At 37.5% G+C, this 14,576-nt stretch overlaps 1 protein-coding gene across 1 annotated transcript in view; it reads right to left on the bottom strand.

Annotated features, from left to right (window-relative positions):
• Positions 1–8,961: 8,961 nt before the first annotated feature.
• TMEM55A (transmembrane protein 55A) overlaps positions 8,962–14,576 on the bottom strand; it is a 20,441-nt gene continuing 14,826 nt past the window's right edge. The window contains exons 6-7 of the mRNA XM_010192300.1: positions 11,660–11,750; positions 8,962–10,531 (exon numbers count right to left, since the gene is read on the bottom strand). Of these exons, the coding sequence (XP_010190602.1) occupies positions 10,388–10,531; positions 11,660–11,750 (235 nt within the window). The 3' untranslated portion in view covers positions 8,962–10,387. The remainder of the gene's footprint in view (positions 10,532–11,659; positions 11,751–14,576) is intronic.

Here is a 14,576-nt window from a genome sequence, read left to right as displayed (position 1 = left end):
ATCTCCTGCTGTGCAAACTAACATGAGAGACCCAAGATGGTGCCTTGAAGTGATCTGAGAAATAGCAGTTAAGAGGAATAGAGACAAAAGTCTAACACTGGAAGTTTTGCCTGTCCACTTAGCGGCTGCCTTTTCTCTGCCAGGAATAGGCAGAGAATAGGAATAGTTTGATAGGGTTCGTGAAATAGCCTGGACAGGGACTCCTTACAATAGAAATGAATTGCCAGAAGCAGGAAGGCTCTGGCAAGTGAAGACTTGCGCTGGGGTGCACTAAGGCAAAATTATTAATGCGTTGTGGGTCTTGGCTTGCATCACCTACTGGAGATTACCATGCTAAAAGAAGCCAGAAACTGTAAAGTTTATGCTTCAATGCACTCACTGATTACTTACTCTTCGCTATCTAAGGTTGCCATTTGATTGTAGCAATGGGCCCATCAAATTTCAGCTGTTTTTGTAACTCGGGACAGCAGGTTGTTCTGGCCAAGAAGGTGGTTTTCCACACCCAAATGCTCTGGATCTTAGCCTGTAATTTCCTGTGTGCCTCTTAAACACTGACAAAACTAGGGAAAAAGCAAATGTCACCAAGCTGCAAATGAGGAAAAGGAACAAGAGCAGGCCATAAACAAATGACTTGTTGCTGTCATTAAACAAACAGAACTAATTAAAAGGAAAAAAAACACAAAGAAGCAAACCCTGTTCAGAACTGAGGCCATACAAAGAACTGCAGCAATCAAAATTAATTTTGTTTTTTGAATACGTGAAAGTCTCTTTTTCAGTATATGAACTGGAAAAAGAAATTCACTGCCTGCAGAATGAATAGTTGAAGTCTCTGATGATATTGAGAATTAGCACAGAATGTGGCCCCCTAACTGGCAAAAACTAAAGGATTTTAGATTCATCTTACTAAAAATAAAAAAGAAACTTCAAAAAAATCAAAAATGTTCTCATTTCTGTGTAGGAAATACTGTGTTAATCAGTCTCTTCTCTGAGCATGTACTTACAGAGGCGTTTGACCACACAAGGTAGTTACTGGTATTCCTTTGATTCCCTTTATAAAGCCCTTATTTTCTAGGGCTTTAAAAGTATTATAGTAATACTATGCCTTGGTCTGGAACAAATTAATAGCAGTACATTGTATCTCCCTATTTTATATTATTCTACCATAGCTTATGGGTTTCTAAAAAAATATTTTCGAATAAATATTTTTACAAATAGCTTATCTGTTTATGCAAGATGTAGGGGAAAAAATGACATTTTTTCCTCAAAGATTGTAAATATTAAAAAAGATTTGTAGGCAGCTATTTTACTTTTGATGCTCTTTTAACTGCCATTGGAGTTATACTAAATTAAAACCAACTAAATTAAAAACAAGGTTTATGAGAAACCTGAACTTTTCTGGAATAGTTATTTTAATTACATATTATCTGCAGTTTATTCAACAACTATAATTGGTTTTCAGATTTATTTAGGTTTTGATCCAAAGGTTTTAATGAAGCACAGAAGCATTTAGGAAGCTGAGACTTTGAAGGGTGTCTTCTCTGCCATTCTTTGCAGAAGTCTATTACTGCTCTTCAGAAATCAGTTTCAGTGAGAAACGGAACAGCTTGTGAGCTGCTGTGACACTCTCTCCACCCTCCCAACCAGGGGCAGATCCTCATGTTTTGGAAGTTAACCCTGGATGTCAGCATCCCGTTCTGAACATTAAACACTGGCTGCCCTCGGTCAGAAATTTGGTCTTATCTCACCCATGGAAAGCAACTTCTAAGGACTCCAGTGGCATCAGTCTTTTATCAGCAATACCATTTTTTGCTGGATAATTAAATCCCGGCTTCTGATGTCTTGAATCCAAAGTAAAGTTAGCAATGTGGCCATCACTGAAACGGTATTATAGGTAGTTGTACTAAACAGAAAATGCTGTATTACTCTAGTCAGAGTATCAAAGAGAAAGAAATGGTTATATTCATCATATATTCCTCATCAATTTAGAAAAATTATAGACTTAGAAGAATGACAGAGATTCCATAAATAATAACAAAACAGCAAACGTAGGGTTCAGTCAGCTCACTTAAACATCTCATTAAATCAGCTCACACCAAGGTTTTCCTTCAAGCCAAGATTAGGATCTGCTGTTAGTCGAAAATTCCATTCAAGCTTTCTAGCTCAGCCAGCCTGTGCCCTTACTAGTGTGAAACTAAAAGCAGATAATCCTAGTAGGGAAGTAAATTAAATTTCACAAATATAAACATTTAAATTCTAAATGTTATAATTTTCTTCTTCCTCTGCCTGCTCCTCAGAATCAAATCGGTATTGGTGACAGTCCAGTACACCTAATGTAGTATGAAAAATACATGAGCTATATTGGGCATAACAAGATTATAAATTGTGCTATGGTAATACTGTCTCGTCTGCCAGAGCTCCAAGTTCTTGCTCTTATCACTGTGCTAATGGCCAGCTACTATTAGCATACCCCTGCTTCTCTGCTGCAGGGAAGGACCGTGTCACACCCAGTGCAGGGCCAGGCTGGCTGTGCGTGACAGAAACATTGCTTTTCCCACACGCACTGAAGCGTGACATTGATTTCTCCACACTCTTGACCAGTTCTGTCGTCTTAACTCTAAAATTGTACAGAAACTCAATAGGCTGTTTGACAAAGCCTGAATTAGAGGAGACAAGATCCTTTCTATAATTAATCATGTAGGAAACTATGGAAAACTTTCATTTACTGTCTCCCAAATTGGTATATATCACAAGCTTTCAGTTTTGATTTATAAAATAAAACAAAACAAAATGAAATAAAATATTAAAAAAATTCTAACCAATTGCACTAAATTATTGTTTTAAACTAAATTGAAACATAAGGGTTGCAGAGTGCTTTTGTTCTGGTTTAATGACATTGGTTTAAAAATCAATATATTTAACAGATACACAAATGTTAATTCTCACTAATATTTACTTGGGTAATCTGGAAAAAGCATTCTTGTGAAGCTTGCTGCCACAGATGTAATGCCAGAACTATGTAGTGTCTTATGATTATGCTATTTCTGCCTTTGCAAAGTGAATTACAGTATGTTTGCACACCTGAGGTTTTATTATCAATAGTAGCTGCTACATTTTATTTTCCAAATTTGGGAAGAAAACCCATTTGTAAGCGTGTGTCTTTTTTTCAGTAACAGTCACCAAAAGTGTTAATTTGCTGCAAGTCAGTGAAGTCTGTTGTGTATCACCTCTGACAGTGGTGACTGGGAATTTTAAGCAAAACTGGAAGTATTGTGAATAGAAATGCAGATTCTAATGAATTTTCAGGAAACCACAGCATCTGTTCTGTTCAGCGGTATGTAAATGAGACCACTTTAGTGTTTTTCTAATCAGAATAAAATTCATGAATTTGGGGACAGTTCTCATGATGGCACGGTATAAGGCAGTAGGTACACAGGGATGCTTGCAGTGATGAGTGTTTCATCAGCCTTGTCAGGGTTGGTAAAGGAGCTGACTGCAAACCAACTGAGGAAGAGATTAATGCATACAACAAGAAACCTTTTTTTTTTGTTTGAGGGAAAGAGAGCACACACCAGATTTCTGAGCAAAATCTTGGGCTATTTCATAGCAGGGCTCTGATTTTTTTGTTTGTTTTGTCCCACATACACATTTTTTAAAATACTGCTTAGCTCCATTACCTTCCTAGTGTCCCATTTAGACAATTTCACAAGGATCACAATGATGCTCGTAATCTCAGAGATTAATGTGTTTCTTCTATAGGTCTTCCAGCTCCTATTACCTGATAGAGGATAGACTGCTGCAGACAGTGGTGGTGTCAAAGAGGAAGCCCAAAAGACCATCTTGTAGCCACAGTTCTCTCCCTCTTCATCCTTTTGCTGTGAAGTTGGGTGACAATGACTGGGAGTACCAAAAGCATCTTCTCAGGGATGCTTGCAGTCCTCTCTGGACTAGATATTATGCCAAAAGGCATACCACAAAAAAAATACAGCAGCCTGTATAAAGTTGATCTAAAGAGAATTTAATATCCTTAGGAAATTATTAGGCGTTTCTTCCTCATTTTCCATAGTGTGATTTACTCTATTCCTATTCCTTGGTCTGACTCTCACAGGTTATGTTTTCTGCCTGTATTTTTGTATCAGTACCACCCCTCCCAGGTGCTTCTTCATCCCAACACTCCTTGTCACTTTTTTCTTCCTGCCCAATTGCCAACAAAACAGCCTGCAGTCCTGGCAGAGGCAGTCCTTTTCTTCTTGCAGGTATGGCAGAAGGGGTTATGTGAAAGCCATGTGTATTTCCTGCACCTCCAGAACAAGGGTACCCATTTGACCAGGTCAGAGGAAACAGATGTCCAGTATAAAACAGATGTTCTGAGATTTGAGCTGACTTCTTATGAATGTCTGCTGAGAACACATAGGTGACATTTTTCTAAGTCTCCTAATTCAGCCGTATTTCAGCTCACTTTCACAGGAGAGTTGAAAACACACCTGACATAATGCCAGCTGATCCTGCCACACTGCTCCAAAGCATGGGGCAGGGATAGCTGGAATTATCTGGCTATATGGTTTTATTTAAAAATAAACAGGTTTCCCCCTGCTCTCATTCTTGGAAAAACAGTACTATTTAACCAACACTGCACAGAACACATGCCTACGACAGACGCCTGGGATGGAAAATTTTGATATAAAAGGTTCATGTTTGACATTATAAGCATCAAAACAGAAGAAGTAAGAGACAATTAAAGCTCAGAAGATGAAAATATTAGGCAACTTAAATACTTTTTCAAGCATGCATTCTAGTTCATTTACCTTACCATCAAAACAACGATGTGCATTTATGTCAAAAGAATGTAAAGAACTGTTTTCTTACTCCTAAATAAGAAAGGTACCCAAACTATAAATAGCAGTATAGGCTTCTTTCAGCCCTCTTCAGCACTGATTAGAGCTAGCTGAGTAATTTCTGATGGGAAAACAAAAGTAATCAGAAAATGCCAGTTTGTCACATTCAGATTTCTGAAGGGAAGACTCCGAGGGTGATGGCATTTTCAATGAAATGCAGCCAGAGAATCCTGTGAAACCTGCATGCTCTGTGCTGCCTCATCTGCTGGGTGCTGGGGTTCCTTGCCATGCAGCCTGCTCAGGCTGAGGGGGTCCAAAGCCTGCAGAGCTTCTCAGGAGTTGTATTACACTTTTCAAATGTGTGTTCAGTGGAAATCCTGATATCGCAGATCCATTTCTTCAAGGTGCTTTATGTTTTATCTCTCTGAAGTAGTTAGAAATTATGTTCAGTATGTTGTAAAGGCATCCTTTAAATAGGCAAGCATTCGGAGTATTTTCAAAAGTTGAACTTGAGAAACTGACAGATAATACAGTCGCATCACTTACACATTTAAAATCAAAAACATTCAAAGGAAAATCTGAATCACATTGCAAAAATAAAGAGGACCCAAAACATTCCAGTAGTACTGCATAGGCAAAACTTTGGAGGAAAATAACATGAATATCAAATTCTCTATTTCCCATCTAGGCAACTATGCTATTTTTTTAAAACTAACTGAAAGTACGGTAAGAAAGATGTATTATACATGGGTAAGAGACTTCATTAAATAACAATGAAGGTTTAAAGAGGTTGCTTTGGAAATACTAGAAATTCAGTCTGATCTTTCTGTGATGGTAATATGCTGTATGTCATTTGGCCTAGACCCCTAAGCCTGATAGCAGCTTCTTTCTCACAGTTTAAACTCACATCAGTCTTGAAATTCCATCAGCCACATTTTTTTTCTTGCAATATTTCATGGGGAAGAATGAAGAAGCATGCCCTCAGAGCTGTTTTTCTAACCTCCCTTTGTCCCTCCCCCATTTATATTCCAGTAGGCTGGAACTGTAACCATGTCATTACAAATTGATATTAGGTTATGCAAAAGAGGTCATATTACATTTACTTTGAAGTAAATTGTTTTTCCATTACAGATACACTACTATTGGAAGAAACCATAATATACCACTGTTCTTATGAACCCATGCTTCTCATCCAGTTAGCCATTATTTATAAGTGTTCTTAAACCCATTTGATAATAATTTACTAAGTCATTGCAATAACATACAGTTTGTCATCTGCATCAGCAATTTCCAGTCTGTGCTCTGTCCTATCTGTTACTTCTGTTTACAAGGTTTAGCTGAACACACTTCTTTGCTAATACCCTGTTAAAAACAAACCATAAAACCAGCTATACAGGTCCAGACCCAAAATATGTTTAGCCCAATATCCATTTTTTCCAAAAGGAGCGAAAAGTGAATGCCTATAGATGAACATAAAAGCAGAAAAAGTGATACAGGGATGTCTCCCTGATAGTCTTCTCCAGCTTCCAGTGAAGTGTAACATGATGAGTTGGTAGCTAATCAGGCTAACAAGTAGCTTTATTGTTCTAAAATAAAAGCCCTTTTGTGCTTAAAGCTGTAGGAAACTGAGCCTAGATATTCTTGTTGGCTCAAATAACCATAACAAAATCTTGCAAATAACTTAAATTGGATTAAGTTTCTCTCTCCCCTGTCCTTCACAACCTCCAGCCTTTTGTTCCTTCATCTTCTGCAATCTCCGCACATCGACTGCACCAATAAAACCTCTGAAATATTAATTTTAAGCAGACTTTTAAAGTGATTTTAAGCAGGCTTCCTCCCCTACAGCGACAGGTGTACAGTGCAGTCACTCACACTCCTCCAACAGTACAGCTCTGCTGCCAAGCCGTGGTGTAGGCACAGACACAACTGGAAGTCTGAGAAATAGGGACATCTTAATCTGATATGGCTGCTGAGTCCAACCACTACAGAGAAAATAATCTTTGGTATTTAAAGGAGGTATTTAATATAATGAGTCCAACTTTCAAACATTACACAGTATACTAAATGTTACTACTACAATTTTCTATTGCAAGTCGTTAAGTGATGCTCATTTCTTCAACATTTATCTACTTCTCCACAACAAATTTCTGAAAGGGAAAGCTCAGTCTCTGGCATGGTAAAACTGAATCACACACAAAAAGGAAAACAAGTAGGAAAATAGGATGGATTAACTTAATCCAGTTGTTAGTCTTGCTCTCAACTTCTATCAGCTAGGAGTAAAACAGATGAAGTAAACAACACACTAACTTTAAAATCATATTAAATATTTCCATAATATTAATATTTTTGCTGGCATGTATTTGCCACTTCCTCCAGTTTGGGAATCACTATCTTTGAATAATTTTACTGAAGTGTTTCTCAAGGTTGCTTGGAAGCACATTTCACAAATATTTTTAGACGGCACATTGCATTCTGTGCAGTATTTTTGCCCTGTCAGAAAAGGCAATTAGATTGATCTGACATGACAAATCATCTTTGCTGCTACTCACCTATTTATTATTAAAAGTCCTTGTAGTTAGTTACAGGGATTTTCCAGCACTTGATGTTAAGGTGCTGCTACCTTGGCTTTCCCTCTGTTTGTAAAGACAAACACTGTGTTTGAAAGATCAAGAAAAAGCAGGTATTACTCATTGTGCATTTCTCAGCAATAACTACTATTGGGCCCATGGTTGCTTCAGCATCTTCACTCTTCATGATGAGTTTCTGTCAGGCTTATTTGAAACCCCTTGCTTCGTTCAACATGCTACTCGTGACAAAGATCTTATAATTTAATTTTCAGAAACAATACCCTCTAGTCTTTATTTGTAAAAGATGACATAACATATATGAGGAATAAAAAAAAAACCCTAAACAGTAAAACACTTGCTTATCAGTAGGTTCATAACTGAAACATAAACCACAATTTAATGTCTGAAGCATTTCCTGGTCAACACCACTCAGCTTATATAAAAATCTCTTTGGTAGGAAGAAGTGGAAGGAAAGCGGGAAAGGGAGAAAATTAAACCTGAAAGCGCAGGAGCCCTTTCTTGCAAATTCGGATACCTCCTTCCCCCATCTAACAAAAAAAATAATACACTGAGAAAGACTTAAAAGTCAACAAAAGAAATGTGTGATTATAAAAGCTGAAAGTTCTTCTAGTGGTCAGTATGTACAAGACAGGATTTATTTTTCAAACTTAAAGTTTAGAGAAGTTTAATGGATTAAGATGTAGCTCAGCACAGAACACTTTGATTGTCTGCAAACAAGCCTGCTCCACAAATGGCCAGATCTATTCGAGTCTCTTGTAGAGGCCCTTCACATTCTACCATTAATTTTCTTACATCATTAAAAGATGTTGATTCTTACATACCCAAAAGTAGTTGAAATCTAATGTCGCAATGCATTTCATATTTTATAGAAATAACTACAATGTTTCACTTTGCAAAAGGAAGCAGTAGCAAATACCATGCTATTACCCTGATCCAGATTACTTTGTCTCCCCTTCCGCTGAAAAAGGTTGAGAAGAAAAAGGAGAAACACAAGACAGGAAATAAAGTACAGCTTAACACAGAGGAAAAAAGTACAAATTCCTTTGATTCATTAATATAACATTATATCCAGGTATCCAGGGTGCCTCTGCCCTCACTCAAGTTACGAAAGCAGTGGATGATTTTTCTGTATAGCCCCGGCCTACTTTATTTCAGGATGTGGAGGGCAGGCAGTTATTCTGGAATACAAGACAACTGGAAAGAGTATTGAAAGGCTTAAGATGCAAATGAGCACAGCAAATCCCTACAGTGAAGGGATGTAAATAGCATTAGGAAAAGAACATGTTACCATATTCCCTCAATATGCCACTCACTAAAGAAGATATAATCCCAACAGCTATCTCATCCCTTATTTACTTCCTCATTCTTCCCAAAACATCACAAAAGCAGCAATTTGTTCTTGCTGTCTTATATTCCTGAGGCTGCCATCTGGCAAAAATACAGAGCCCACCTCCGCTGCACAAAACCTTTGTTGTTCCTGTATCATACTAGAAAATTATTCCACTTGTGTATTTTTGTCTATAAATAACAAAATATATTAAGTTTGAATAATAATCTTTATTTCTTTATTAGTTTATTTGTAAAAGGTACATTGTAATCCTGAGCTACTGCTTTTATACATTTAGCATCATACAAAGACAGATCATTTACAGTTTGATCATTTACATTTATTGTGCTCCAAAATCCTTATCTGAATATCATTTTGTCCTAGCAGGAACATAGATAATTTAAGTTACATGTATCCCTGAAACATCCATGTTAATTTACCCATCTGACCCCATTATCTAAATTACTATAGTCATCTAAATCACCCAGGACATTCCTTCCAAATTTAGCAAAAACTTGTTTAAAACTATAAAGATGGGCAGTGCAAGAACTGGTCCCTCAATCCTTTGGGAATACATCATTAGAAAAAACTTTCTCTTTCCGTATTCTCTTAGCAAGTCAGTGCTAAATTGACTAGGTGTACCTTGATGGAATGGTCCAAGTAGTTTATTCTTTTTCTTATTACAACAGTTAATGTGAATTTACAGTGTCTCTCTTTGCAGTGACCAGTGCATAACTCTCCCCAACAGGGAAAATCTGACATGATCAGAGGAAAGTAAGAGGCAACCCATCACCATCTTATTGCCACCTGCGTGACACTGAAGTATTATGAAACAAGTCATATGAAATGCTTCCCTTAGACCCTGTGTAAAGGAACTTGTACGAATAACCAGAGTTCCAGAATCCGAGCATGGCTTTTAGGATTTGCCAGTTTAAAAAAACCACAGAAAACAAAAGACAAACACCAAGTCCCAGGATCCTTGAGAAGAAAGCATTTATCCTAACTGAAATCCAATCCTGGATAAATGGAAATTTAATTGGACTACCAAAATAGCATCTCTCTACCTGAAAAATCTCAAAGCATACAGTGTTTACAAATGTCTCCCTAGCAACAGTTTCAGTCTTTTAAAGTACACTCAATTCTTGAATAAGGTCACTATGATCTTAGGCAAAAGGTACAGTAAGCAGTTCAAGCAAAATGCTTATTGCTTGGGTTTTAAAGCAAGCCACTTTAATATAATTTTAGTTAAAATGTTAAGTACAAATGTGAAGCTACTGTAGAAACACTTATAAACACTCTTGCTTTTGAATTCTTACTAATCATCTAGAAAAATGGCAGACAGATTTTAACATAACAAAGGAAATGTAAAACTTAATACTGTCCGTTGAAATAAAATTCAACACCTATAAAGACGGAGTTATGAACATGTAAACACAGCTTTAGTATTCAGAGCTAGGGAATCTAGCAGCAAAACAAACTATTTGCATATTATGTAGTGCAATGAACATTTGTTCTTAGAGACCTCCAGTCTTAAAACTACTTTTAACAGAATGGAATCCTTACAGGAAAGGTTTTAAAAGTGTCCAAGATGTAATATCCAGATTTACTAGATGTTCATCTGCTACAATCTAACAATTTCTCTACGCAAAACTGTGCTCTGGATAACTGACTTTAATGGCTCCCCAGTAGCAGGCTCGAATGAGGCAGATTAAACCTAAGAGATAAGCAATAGCCCAAGAAACATACGTTGCGTGATATCTCCTGGCGAAATCTTGTGTACCAACCTAAAAAGAGAAAACAAAAGCGTCAAACATGCAGCACTATCTGCTTTTCAAGATACAGCAAATTATATTAAGCAGCAGCAGCTTGGCACCTTTTTTACTCTGATAAGGATAAATCAAGTATTTTATTATCTTAAATTTACACAATCATAGGATAATTGAGCTTGGAAGGGACATCAGGAGGTCTCTCGTGCCAACTTCCCAATCAAAGCAGGGTCACATCTAAGGTCAGATCAAGTTGCTCAGGGTTTTAACCCAGTTGAGTCCCAAAAATTTCCAAGAACAGAGGCTATACAGGCCTCTGGGCACACCTCATGGAGAAGTTTTCATCAAACTCAGTAAGGTTGTTGAAAAAATTATAAAAAGAAAATCGTGTCTCACTGTTTTTATTTCTGTTTTATTATTAGAGAAATTGGAAAATCCTTCATAACTCATTTAAACTCATACAGAAAAAAATATTCAGGTTATAACCCAAGTTAGAGATATAAGAAGAATCACACATATGAATTCCACTGCAGGTCTTTCCTCATGTATTTTTCTGGAACTTCCAGGTAGAAAGTTGGCTCTAGTACCAGATACTTCAGCGCCAAGCAAGCCAGACAGTTTTCTGAGTAGCAGAGTAACAACAATGTGAGCCTTTTAATTTGTAAACAGCTTATCTCATTTTACTCCTTATAGCTTGTACAAATTATAAAGGCATATATATCTTTCTAAGTTTTGGAATCCCATTTACCTCCACTGCAGTGGAACTTGTGTTCCTGGCTATACAGTCATATGTATTTCTGGAAGCCTGGAAGTTTTGAAAGCCCTAGCAAGAGCAAGATGTTCCAGTATTTCAACAGGGAAGTAAAACCATTTTTCAGAAAACTGAAGTTTTTAAGAGAGATTAAGAGTCAAATTTAACATCAGGAAGAGGAAGACTCTCAGAACAATTTTTTTTTTAGAAACATTTCATTTTTCTGGCTAACTCTGATGATTAAGTCCATGGTTTTAACAGATGAAAAAAAACCCACACAAACTTAGGAGGTTTCACAGAAGTGCCGGGGAAAGAAGAGCTGTTGGATAAGGGAGCTCCTTTGTACAAGCACACCCCTGCACACAGCTGCAAGTATAGCATAGGACATCACTCACAGTTAATCCAACTCCAATGAAGATGCATATCATTCCAATTGTAATATATGCACAGCAGCGCCTCCGTGGCAGTGCACTTCCAACAGAAGAGCTGTTAGAAAACAAATGGTATTTTAAATTAAAATAACCACAACCAAACAAAAAAACCCTGCATAAAGAGTAACTATTCAGTCTAAACGGGAGGAGGAGAAAACAGCAATACACATACACCATCTTAAGTTCATAAAGTTGTAGGCAAAGTCTACAATTATACCAAATAGTAAAAGACAGAGTCCACATGTTTGTTTTAAAGGGAACTATTGGTGAAGATCATCTTGTATGTAAAGATCTAGGTGCTTACAAGGAAGAGAGTGGCCACACTCTCTGAGTGTGTCTGCCTCCTATATTCACAGCACACCCAGGTAAGTATCTTGAATAGCCTTTGCATTGCAAAACCCAAGCTTGCTTTGCAGCTTCTATGTAGGTTGTAAGACACCCTTTAGACTTTTAATCAGTGCATGGCTTTAATACATTCACTGCATCTAAGTAACTGGAAATCGCTTCTACCACCCCTAAACATTCTTAATATCAAATGGATAGTTCATTCAGTACTGTTGAGTGGCTAAATTCTACCCCATTTCTTGAAGATAAAAACCCCGAACCATTCTAGTCACAAATATGAACATTTCTGTGTTCAAGATTTCCAAAGACTGAAATTCTTTAAACACATTTAGGTCAGTTTTAGTAACTTCAAAAACATGGCAAGTTCTTTTTACTTTCCAATTTTCTTTTAGAGTTCTACCACAAGTTACAGTAGATGCACAGATCACTGCTAGAAACCACGGTAAATAAAACCCCTGAAGTTCTGACACTCATCATCTAGACTGAACTCCAGGACAGACAGCTTTGTCTCTACCTGCTGTGTTAAGCTAACTATGACAGTGCTTCAGTCAAATGGATTCTAAAATGCAAACAAAACACTACATACTTTACTACAAGTTAGAAAAAATTATTCCAGAAGCTCTGCGTTGCTTAGCAAATACATCTTGAGTCACACAGTTGCAACCACATACAGCTACACTAATGATGAAAACAGGAACATGACTTAATTCCATTGAAACACTGTGAACACATAGGTCCATTGAAAGGGCTAGAGAGGCAGAGGTGCTTTCACAAAACATGAACCATGTATCTTAGAGAAGTTTAGAAGCATCTTGAAGCACGCTAGCATCAAGTACTTCATCCCATTCTGGGAGATGAACACGCCTTTGGAAATCCTGGGTTGCTTGTATTCTGTGTTCAAAGATGCAAGGCAAAGTCATTTCCACCTCATGATAACTAAACATATTCAAGACAAATGTATAACAGAAGAAAGCACTGCTGAACTATTCAAGTAGTACATATGTCATATGACTGAACAAATTCTGGCTCCAGTTAATTAACCACATAGTAAGGCCTCATATGCTTAGCATGTGACTAGAATTTTTTACGCATTTATCTTAGAAAGCCTTCAAATAGATTGGCTTAAGCAGCTTTACTTCAATATTATTTCTTTACAAGGAATTTCTAAAATGCTCCAAGAAAAAAAAACCAACAAACCACAATCCTCAAGATAACACACACACACTGAGCTTCATTTTGCAAGGCAAGGGTTGAATACAGTGAAATACAGTGACCACTCACAAGCCTTCTGTTATACATTTTCAGAAGAGGAAAAGTCCCAAAACTGGCTCATTGATTTCCCAGGGGAAATTACTACTTATCAAAAGCCTCACCATATGCATTTGGGATGGGCAGAACTGGGGTGTGCGTGTGCGTGCGTGTGTGTGAACTCCCAATTAGGAAAATGATGGTATCTTACCACCCAGAAAGTGTCTCTCCCACATCCCCACACACTTCCCAAAGCCACCCTAAATACTACTAGAGCCATATGTTGTCTGATTCCAAGTTACATGAGGAAAAAAAACCAAAACAAAACAGAGGATTTGTAAAATGGGACAGAGAGGAGGCATCTCCAAAAGCTGAACTTGGCACTCAGTTTGCCAAACTGACCTTAGGTTCCCTCCTTTGCAAGATTTCCTGGCTATGTGCTTAGAATGTTAATTCTATTACAGAGCTGGATACCTTAAGATAAGCCAGTAGAAATGTCATGTTCAATACACCTAAAACACACATGATATTTACTGCATTGTGTACTTCACACGGAGACAAAGTTCATTTAAGGAAAGAGATCCTCACTTTCAGAGCTGTCTGACTTATGATCTTGTTTTTATATTCATAACATTGCAGGTACTGTGTGTATTTTCCATCCGTATTTCTCTGAAGCTCTGTGCCCTCTTATCCAGTAAAAAAGGCTCAAATACCACAGGAAGGAAACAGTTAAAATTAAGACATTCTTTACATCTTTTTCTTTCCACAGAAAGCAAAGATGAAATAATAGATTGGGTTTCTACAGTCACATAACAGACCTGTGAATATTTAGCAATCCCAATAAATCCTACTTTATTTTTTATCTCCCAACAGTTGTATTAGCCACCGAGCCACTCTAAATAGTGTGCTTTCCCTCTACCCACTCTAAATTACACATAAAAAACCCAAACTAACTTTGAATAAAGAAAGCTGAAATCCCATCTCAAAACCTACCAACTCTGGCAACTTTGACAAGCACATTCAGAAACGTTAAGACTGGGGTCAAAAGAACATTTTACATTGCAGAAGCAGCTGTTTCCGTTCTGGGACTGACAGGGGTGAACTCACTACAAAGCTGTCCAGAAGTCAGTGCATCTTTCTTTCTGAGCTGCCTTTAAGGAAGCAAAGGCACCTGCCAGACCTCCGGGGCAGCAGCAGCAGATATAAAAGTCCCCAAAGCCAATTTAGCATCAGGTAGTCATTAGAAGAGGGGGAAGCCGCCACAAAAGACAGAGCCTATTAAAGGAGT

This window comes from Mesitornis unicolor, unplaced genomic scaffold (assembly GCF_000695765.1).
Source record: "Mesitornis unicolor isolate BGI_N332 unplaced genomic scaffold, ASM69576v1 scaffold8339, whole genome shotgun sequence".
Taxonomy (NCBI): Eukaryota; Metazoa; Chordata; class Aves; order Mesitornithiformes; family Mesitornithidae; genus Mesitornis; species Mesitornis unicolor.
Note: the sequence above shows the minus strand (reverse complement) of the source record. Positions and strands in the feature narration are given on the sequence as shown.